This window comes from Mus caroli, chromosome 13 (assembly GCF_900094665.2).
Source record: "Mus caroli chromosome 13, CAROLI_EIJ_v1.1, whole genome shotgun sequence".
Classification (NCBI taxonomy): Eukaryota; Metazoa; Chordata; class Mammalia; order Rodentia; family Muridae; genus Mus; species Mus caroli.
In genome coordinates this window covers 50,180,369-50,189,883 of record NC_034582.1, presented here as the reverse complement: position 1 = coordinate 50,189,883, position 9,515 = coordinate 50,180,369, and the positions used below count along the sequence as shown (strand labels likewise).

Here is a 9,515-nt window from a genome sequence, read left to right as displayed (position 1 = left end):
CCTAACTCCTCTCACAGGCTGAAGTAACCCTGTATGATTCAAGTGTGGATACATTGATTTTGTTTCCTGCCTCTTGTCTCTGCACAGCCATGAGCGCATCTCCCTGAGATACGAACCCTGCTTTTCTTTAGCACTGTTTCCACCCAACCTGCACCACCCATCCAAGCGGTGCCTAGACGGGCATTGACTCCCTCCTTTGGTTCTACAGAAGAGGAACCTGGCGTTTCAAAGGCGAGGTAGGCAGTTCAAGATCCCACAGCTACTAACAAACGCAGCTAGGATTGGAATCGCTCTGAACTTCCAAGCCAACCGTATCATTTCTACATCAGTCCTCGCTCGCCGCATTGCCACCTCCCACCCTCCTCAAAGACTACTCGTCTCCAGCACTAGGGTCCCCGGCTGCACGTCAGAGGCCCTCCCCTGGAGGCTCGCCTGCTCTGGGGAGATGTCACCCTCCCCGCCCCCTGTCAGTCAGGCGGAGGGGGCGGCGCGGCCACCAGGGGGGAGTGCTGAGCTCAGAGCTGCCGCAGCGCCGGAGCAGGAGCCGGAGCGGAGCCGGAGCGCGCGAGTAGCATCCTTGGTGGCAGAGCACCCAAGGCCGGAGCACTGCTGCGCTCCAGCTCAGGGAGGGTGACTCAAGAGCCTGACCACGGCAGGACCCCACTGGCCCCGAGTCCATCCATACCCAGCGTAGCCCAGCCCCGCGCATCTGCTCGCAGTAGCAGCCGCTGCGGCCACCACAGCTCCATCCCCCAGCCCGGCCCCGAAACCCAGGTGAGGCTCCGGAAAGAGCACCGAACTGGGGATCCAGGGGGATCTGGGGTAAGGTGAGGAGCGGGATGGAGATTGCCCTGGGAGAAACGTGGGCACAGAAAAGGAAAGCGCTAAGCGGGCGCGGGCAGGTGCACTGCAGGATGCGCGTCTGTCCTCTCTGATTGCTACAGTCTGGGTGGACGTGCGGACGTGCGTCCGTGCCCGTGTGCCGGAGTGTCCATGCGCTTCTAAACGCCCCGTGTTCTGTGTGTGTGCACGTGAGCATGTCCGTGGTGTGTGTTTGTATGCAGAGCGTGTGACTGTTGTGTGTACAGACAGGCCCCGGTGTTCGCGCCGAGCCTAGCTTCCGGTTCTGCGGGCCTGCAGGTTGCAGATCTCCGGATAACTGAGGTGCTGGCCCCTCCCCGCATCCCGGGGTTTCAAGGACGCTAGGACTCGCCGCAGCATAGCTCTGAGGCCTAGACCTGGGGAGTGGAGAGGGTAGGAGGGGGCTCCCGGCCCAGAAGCGCGCCAAGTCTGAGGAAGGGAGGGAGGGGGCACCAGGTCCCCCGGGAGGGCCCGAGTGAGGGTGCAGAGCCAGCGCCCCGGCACTTGTGTGTTCGCCCTCCCCAGGCCGCCAGGATGGACGTGTTCATGAAGGGCCTGTCCATGGCCAAGGAGGGCGTTGTGGCTGCAGCTGAGAAAACCAAGCAGGGGGTCACCGAGGCAGCAGAGAAGACCAAGGAAGGCGTCCTCTATGTCGGTGGGCAAGGGGCTGCAGGGCTGGGTATCTTCTGAGGGTACCAGAAAGGGTCCTCAGAGTGATTGCGGGGTCTGGGCATGAGAATATGAGTCAGCAGATGGGCGAGGTCAGTAGGGGTCACTGGGGACACAGCCAGTCCATGGAATTGGGAGGTGGGAATGGGATGGGAGCTGGTGGAGATGATGTTCAAATGAAAGACCAGGGACCAAGGTGGTGAGCTCTCCAGGGTTTCCTTTTTCTTACCCCGTCATCACTATTAATAGTGACCTGATGGGGAACCTTTACTTGAGGCCAAGTGCAATGAAATGCTATAGCATCTAACATTCTTGGGCTAGTCTACAGATCAGCGACTCTGGGGCCCTCTGTTCACCACTCTGCCCAAGGTCACACAGCTGGTAAAGCCAGAAGCCCGGGTATAAATCCCGCTGGAAAGCCCCACTTTCCTGGTTATTGGCGGGCTCTCTCCAGCTACCAGCCCCCGCCCCCCCCCCACACACACACACTCACAGCCTGTGGTTTTACCTTGGCAGTCTCTCCAGTTCATCCTCCCAGCAGCTGCCAGCTGGTATCAGGACAAAGGTCGGGAGGTTAATATCTCTCACCCAAAGTGTGAAAGGGGAGTTTGTAAGGGTTATGCATATAACCCTTAGAAAAGGGCTGGAAATGGAAGCTCACCCCTTGTTTCGGGGCTCAGATCATAGGTTAGGGCTTGCTCTTGTGGAAAAGAGCTGGATGTTTTGCCCAAGGTCATTTGCAGGCTTGGATTGTGACCACTAAAAGCATACTGTGTCTCGAGCGAGCGTTGTGTGGATGCTGAGAGGACAATGGAGTCGGAGCCCTGATCTCCTCATGGCAAGGCGCAGCATTTCAGGGGCAGGATCTGACATGGAGCAGCAAGTGTGGGGATCATTTGGGGGAAGAGAGCAAAAAGGGGAGCTACTGTCAGGTGGTGCGCAGGATCAGCCCTGCACCTTACTTAAGGGTCCTGGGAAGGCAGAGAGGCAGGATGCAAAGAACCATAGAATGGGCGGAAAAGCTCTTGCTGGAAGAGCTCAGATGGGCAGTCAAGAACCAATCCGTAAGAAGGCCACATAGGCCAGGCTGAAGCATCCTTGTGATTGCTGTTAGAGGCTACAAGTGAGAGACTGACATGATCTGACTAGTTCAGAATAGTTCCTTGGACCTTTGGGGACCAAGCAAATTGCAGGGAGGCCAGGACGCATTGCCACCTGAGACAAGAGCAGTAGTAATTAAGCCCAGCAGAAGAGTGTCTTGAGCTCACATCGGCCTAGCAATGCCAGGGCCTCCCTTCTTTACCTGTCTCTCCTTCCTATCCTTCCTTAAACCCCAGGACCACATTATTGACTCTGCTCATAGGCTCGGCCTCTCCCGGCTGTGGTGTCTCCCCCCAGTAGGTGCTTTCTTCCTTCCTCCCGTGCCCAAGGGAACCTCTGTGTTATGGCCTCTGCTCCTAGTGCCTGGCATGATGCGTCCATCATGTCTACCTCCGCCTACATTCCCAGCATGGCTTTTACCATACATACCTGGTCCTCAGGTAGAGTCCTGCCTGCCTGCTTTTGGGTTCTTCCTCCCTAATCTCTTTTTAGAATACCCACGTGTTCCCCATTTCTCAAGGCCTAGGCATTGTCCCCACCTCTTGCAGTCCCTTGGAGTCTAAATATCCTCTCCCTACTAATTAAGGACAGAGAGCGAGCCATTGGCCCAGGCTTTGCACATAAAATGTGCAGACAATCTGTTGGTGAGTGAATGAATAGCATGCAGGCAGACTCCTGTCCCTTGGGCCTCCAGAGTCTTGTTGGCCTCGCCTTTTCCTCTAGCCAGCTTAGATTCATCCCCTCTGTGGTGGCCTTAGCCTAGCCTTTGGTTGCTAAATCTTCACACAACAGATTCCCCAAGCCCTGGAGGATACATACATTGTGGTCAGAATGTCTTGCCTCTTCCAATGCTACCCAACCATCCTGGTGAAGACACAGCCAATGGCATGAGTGCCTTCTGCAATCTGAACCTCACCTTTAGACTCACCTGCACCTAACACTCTCCACTTTAGCCAGAGGAAGAGCTGGCCCTTTGTTTGGAAGAGACAGACTAGCAGAAGTGCAGCAGGGGCCAGGGCATGGGGCAAGAGCATGGCCATTCTTCCCAGCATCACTACCTCCCATACTGGGCTACACCGTAGCTGGGAACAGTTTCAAGTCGGCCTTGGATGCTCACCCAGCCACTAACTGCAGGGCCCTTACTGTGCTTCTGTTTTCCAACTATGAAGAAAGAACAACACCCCACCCACCATCACAGCCCAAATGGTAAACTAAGAGACGCTAAGAGCTTTACCCTGGTACTCAGTCGGCCGCTGGCCTCCACTGGTGGGGTGTGGGTACTGGGATAGGGAACCAGAGACCTAAGGAAGTATGTATAGGGACTGAGTGTAGTTAGCATGGGGGTGAGAGATGTGGGATGGATGGGGTTCATGGAAGGGTTCAGGGGACTCATTGCTACCTGGGTCCTCTGCTTACTGCCTAGCCCCAGTGTTAGGTTGGAATCTTTGTTCCATATGTTCTTCTTTCTTCCCCATAGGAAGCAAGACCAAAGAGGGAGTGGTACAAGGTGTGGCCTCAGGTACCAGACCAGTACTAATGCTTTATGGGGGGTGAGGGGCATGGGGACTACTGAGGCTTCTGTTTGGGGTTGCCCCTGGAGAGGGAAGACTCTGGGACACTATGTGGGGGGCGGGGACCTGGCACTGAACCTTTTTCCCAAACCCCTCTCTACTCCAGTGGCTGAGAAAACCAAGGAGCAGGCATCGCATCTGGGAGGAGCTGTGTTCTCTGGGGCTGGGAACATTGCAGCAGCCACGGGCCTGGTGAAGAAGGAAGAGTTCCCCACAGACCTGAAGGCAAGTGCCTACCCCCACCCCAACCCCACAACATGTCACACATATCAGGCTGGCACACACATCTGCCACCATCCACTCCACCTTCACTTCCCCAGACTGGGGCACAAGCTTGCTTGCCTCCCTTCCTACAAGTCTGTATACACTCAGCTAAAAATGAAGCTGTGGGGAGGTGTCTATAGATCCTGTGAAGGGATCCCTGTCAGTGCATAGCTCACTTAGCAGCATGACCTTAGATATTCCCAACCACATCTGCACACACCTATGCTTGCTCTTTTCATTGGCTGACTGTCCCTATCAGTGAAGGTTTGTCCCTCGTAGCTCCACAGTGGGCTCTGTGCATGCTACCGAGGCATTGAGAGCCCAGTGCAAAGCCATCCAGTATGTATGATGATATCAGATGGGGCATGTGTGTGCGGTGAAGAAAAAAACACTGGGGGGGGGGGCGAGGGAGGGCACACACTGTGACAGGTCTTCTTGAGCCATGAGAGGTTTCCTGGGAGGTGCCATTTGAAGAGACACAGCCCTGAGATGTCCCAGAATGGTATCCCAAGAGGTTTTGAACAGGAAGCACAAAGGTCCTGGGGCAGAAGTTAGAAGATGAAGTATACAAGGGACCTTAGTGCTGCAGTTCCAGAGACCACATCTTGTGAGCTCCTGAGATAGAAATTCTGACCTGCAGACCGAGATCAGGACGGCAGCGAACACAGGGCCTGCCAGGGCTATACAGGGCCTGCCAGGGCTATATGAGGCTCCGTCTATGGGACTAGAGAGGTGGCTCAGCAGTTAAAACCTCTTGTTGCTCTTGCAGAGTAAAGTTCCCATCATCCACACTGTAGCTCACAGCCATCTACAACTCCAGTTCCAAAGGACCGAGTGTCTTCTTCTTTCCTCTTTAGGCACCAGGCATGCACATGGTACACAGATGTACATGTGTCACACACAGACACACATGAGTAGCAAGCACTCACACACATAAAACTTTTAAAAATCTTTTAAAAAATAGGTATAGAATAGAGTTTATTCAAGAGTGGGAGGGAGATGGAGGGGGAGCAAGAGCAAGAGGAGAGAGCAAGAGTGCAAAATAAATCTCTTTTTAAAGGTTGCTTTAATGCTCCCCCCCCCCCAAGACAGACACTTTAGAAAGCGATTTCCTAATGAAGCCAGCGGCCAGTTCAAGACACAAAATGCCTCCAGCATTCTTGCACTCTGCTGCCTTTAAAGACTCTTACCCTATCCAGGACTGCACGTGGCAGTGGAACATGCCTGGTTCATGGAGGGAGTGCCTCCCAAGCATTTGCATCGTGTGTAATCACTTAGCTTCCTTCTGCTGAGGCCCTGCCTACCCCACCCACTCACCACAGTCCAGGGGTCCCTGCTTCCAACCTCCATCATTGCAAACTGTTTGGGTGCTCATCAATGTCATGTGCATGTCACCGAGAGGAGTGTGCGCTCCTCTACATTCTGTTTGTCCTACTCTACAGCGTGACTTCTAAGACTGCCACTGTCTGAGAATGGCGATTCTCCATTCCTGCTGGGCCATGCTCCACTGTGGTTAGGCCCAGAGCATTCTACTCTCCTGCTGTGTTCATTTCCAAACAAACGGCTCCAGTTGGGGGTTATTTGTGGGCAGGGATGCTGAAGATTGAGCCTAAGATCTTCAGCATGCCAGACACACATTCTAGCCTGAAACTATACCTTCAAGGCCTGGAGCTGGGACTTTGAACACTGTGTCTTTCCTGGGTTCCCATCACAACTGGGTAACTTGGGACAAAGCGACGTTTGTTATTGCTTTGGTCATCTCCACAGAGAGAGGAATGAGCCCCCATGCTCATTTACGGGAGATGCAAAGCTCTGTGCCCACAGAAGCAGCAGTAGACAATACTCCAAGGGGCTAAGGCAATGGGCAGTGCCAACTTCTCAGTACCACAGCTCCAGGGTCCTCCTAGTCACGTGCCAGCCCAACGTGTGGTCTTCTACAGCCATGAATACACCCCAAGTTATCCTGTGTTTACATATATGTGCTGATCTGCAGGCGGCCAGCCATGTGTCTAGCAGACCTCCACATGCGTGCTCATTGGTCTGTGCCCATCTGGGCAGCAGATGCAGGGGGGAGGGGAAGAGTCTTAGCTCACACATCCAAGCAACACCATGAGCTGTTGCTTCCAGCTTATCTTAAAATAGCTACAGTGAAGAAATCAGGCCAAGCTCAGCCCTGGGGGAGGGAGGGATGGGTGGAGGCAGTGGAGGGAACCGCACAGAGCCCCTTTCCAGCCCCATACCTGAGACTCCAGTTCCCTTCAGCCCTGGAGGGGAGCTACCAGAGTTCTCTCCTGGGTCCTATAGTCAGTCCAGCAGCTTGTGCCTAAAGGGAAGAGCCCTGTGCTGTCTCCCCATCTCTCCAGTCTCAGTGATAGGGGTAGAGACTGTCAGGTGGTGGCCTGAGCCCCTCAGAGCTCTCTCTCCACTCTCTCCACTCCAGCTTCCCCTGATGATTGGCTGGGAATTCACTGTTCACAGGTCCCTCTCACCTCTCCCTTCTAAGACCTCCAAATAAACAACTCACCTAACCATACCTGGCACTGCCAAGCCACCCTAGAGATCCCACGCTTCCAAGCAACCAGTAGCACATCATCATGGAATTTCTTTAAGGGCTCTCCAGCTGCCCACCCAGCCCTGCCTTTCTCTGTTCACAGCCAGAGGAGGTGGCCCAAGAAGCCGCTGAGGAGCCCCTGATTGAGCCTCTGATGGAACCAGAAGGGGAAAGTTATGAGGACTCACCCCAGGTGAGAGGGCTGCAGGGCTGGGGTAGAGGCGCCCCTGAAGACTTGAAGCCACCCCTAGCTAGGTGGGTGGTCCCTAGCATAATAAAGCTAGGCGGTGGGGGAAGGGCTTCAATAACTCAGGGTCCAGGAGGCAGAAGAAGGGAGTGGAGGGCAGATGGCAGATGGTGCCTAACGCCAGGCCCCCAGGCACAACTGCCTTGGACTGTCTCAGCTGGCCCCAACTCCATGTTTCTCCCTGCCCAGGGGGTGGGACAAACATTGTTCCTCCTTGATGGGGAGGGATGTGGGCAGGCTACCCTTGACCTCTCAGTCTCCAACCCTTCCTTTGATGCAGGAGGAATATCAGGAATACGAGCCAGAGGCGTAAGGGGTCCAGGAGGGCCTCGCACCAGCAGCACAATTCCTTCTGTCCCTGTCCCTGCCCCATCTCTCTCCCTCCCCACCCCCCACCCCTCCACCCCCCAGAGCCAGGGCTGTCCTTCTACCTTTTCCCCCAAAAAACACGAGATCTTCCTTCGGCTCTGAGGCACTTCCTCGGGGCCTGTGTTAGTGTCTGCCCTGCCCTTCCGTCTTTCCTACTTGCCCGCGTTCATCCCTGAGGTGTGGACTGGAGTCGGGCAGAGAGGTCCGGCTGGGAGCCCCGCCCTACCAGTGTTGCCCCTCACCCTCCATTTGGTCCAGTGTCTGCTCGGATGTAGCATGTTCTATGTATTTTTAAACCAAGATGGGAAAACTATGGCTCCTTCCCCATCCTAACAGAGGTTCTCCAAGGGGCTCCCCCAGCAGCCCCACTTCGACCCCTAAAATGTTTTTGTTTTGTTCTGTTTTGTTTTTAACCCAAACCAGGAGCCAGGTCGTGCCATGCCCCCTCCCTCAGCCCGCTCGGTCCGAGCGCGGGCGTCGTTTGTTGTGATTGTGGCATGGAGAGTCCCCCCAACCCACCGTGTGAGCGTGTCCCGGGGTGGGCGGCCAAGCCGCTCCCCAGTGTGTCCATGAATAAAGCCAATCTGTCTGTAGCTGGCGCCGCCTAGGCAGGACTGGGCTTCTGGGCCCCAGACTGCCCCTTCGTTCCTTGAACTCTGACACACTAAACCCAGGTACAACGCTAGCTACCTGGGATCTCAGCTTCTCCATCTCCACACTGGCCCAGGACCCAGAGGGTGACTGCCCCCACCACCACCCACACTGAGATTGAAGTTGACTGGGAGGTGGGAAGTTAGCATCAGGCGCCACCTCCTGACAGGAATGGGAGTGCAGGACCAAAAGAAGCAACGACCGCACGGGCATCATGAATACGCATGCACGCGCGAGAACCGGCGCCAGTCTCTACGCGCGAGCTCGCATGTCAGCACCAAGGCCAGAGCGCACTTGCAGACTTGCGCTCTTTGGCCCGGTTGCTGACGCGCCGCAGAAAGAAGTCCTTAACCGTTGTCAGACCCCTCCCACTCCAGTCCTGTCCACACTCATTTACTCACACCCGCCCAACGCAAGCAAAACCGATGGCGGCAGGCCCAGGAAAGGGCAGAGCTCCCGGTAGGCGGTACTCTCCTCTTACTGAAAGTTTGAGATTTCAGCTGGAGTAGGAGAGGGTCTGCAGAATACTGGGAAGCCTGCCAGACACCGGGAGCACACCACGATCAGCACTAGGGGGCTCCCGCGGACTCAGAGTAAGATGGGGAACCTCGATAAGATCCGCAATGCGTGGAGGTTCCGCCTCTGCAAGTAGGAAAACGCCTTTATTGGCACAGGGTCCGCCCCAGTCTGCGCAGCGTTTCCAATTGCAGGTGGTCAGGTCTGCGTTCCCTGCGCAAGAGCCATATTCTGGTTTCCTGCAGAGAAGCCCCCCTGAACATCGTCTTGAATCAGCTTACTCCATTCAGTCATCCTCTTTCCCGTCGTTGGCGGAACAATGGCAAGTCTGGGAAAGCCATTAACCCTACAAGAGACCAATGTGTTCTGGTCACCTGGGCTTTCACGTCTGGTAGCAGAAAGCAGCTAACAGATGACCGTGTGAAACAAACCGGTGGGCTTGGATGAGTGAGAGAGATAGGAGCTAGAAGCCCTTTTCGGCTCAATTACCACACTACCTACAACCCGCTGCCTTCCGGCTGAATTTTGGCTTAGATACAGTTAATTTACCAGCACTATATATTTTTCTAAGTTTGAATACCCTTGGATTGTGCACACCTTTTCCATTTGGTCACCAGCCCTGACTGCCCTGAGAAATGTCAAAAGCCCACACTGAGTCCTATGCTTGACTCCAAAGGCCAAGACCTTTGGAATTTCCAAAACCTGTTTTCTCTAG

General features: G+C 55.1%; 1 protein-coding gene across 3 annotated transcripts; it reads left to right on the top strand.

Moving 5' to 3' along the window:
* The first annotated feature begins 488 nt into the window (after positions 1–488).
* Sncb (synuclein beta) lies at positions 489–8,226 on the top strand. 3 transcript variants are annotated; one of them, XM_021180889.2, is made up of 6 exons: positions 489–774; positions 1,387–1,516; positions 4,109–4,150; positions 4,309–4,427; positions 7,121–7,210; positions 7,545–8,226. In XM_021180889.2, the coding sequence occupies exons 2-6, from the start codon at positions 1,396–1,398 to the stop codon at positions 7,575–7,577; spliced, it is 405 nt and encodes a 134-aa protein (XP_021036548.1). In that variant the 5' UTR covers positions 489–774; positions 1,387–1,395; the 3' UTR covers positions 7,578–8,226. The 3 variants fall into 3 exon arrangements, with proteins under 3 accessions (XP_021036548.1, XP_029340877.1, XP_029340876.1); XM_029485017.1 differs by lacking the exon at positions 489–774 and adding an exon at positions 1,062–1,164; XM_029485016.1 differs by lacking the exon at positions 489–774 and adding an exon at positions 1,165–1,254.
* The last annotated feature ends 1,289 nt before the right edge of the window (positions 8,227–9,515 follow it).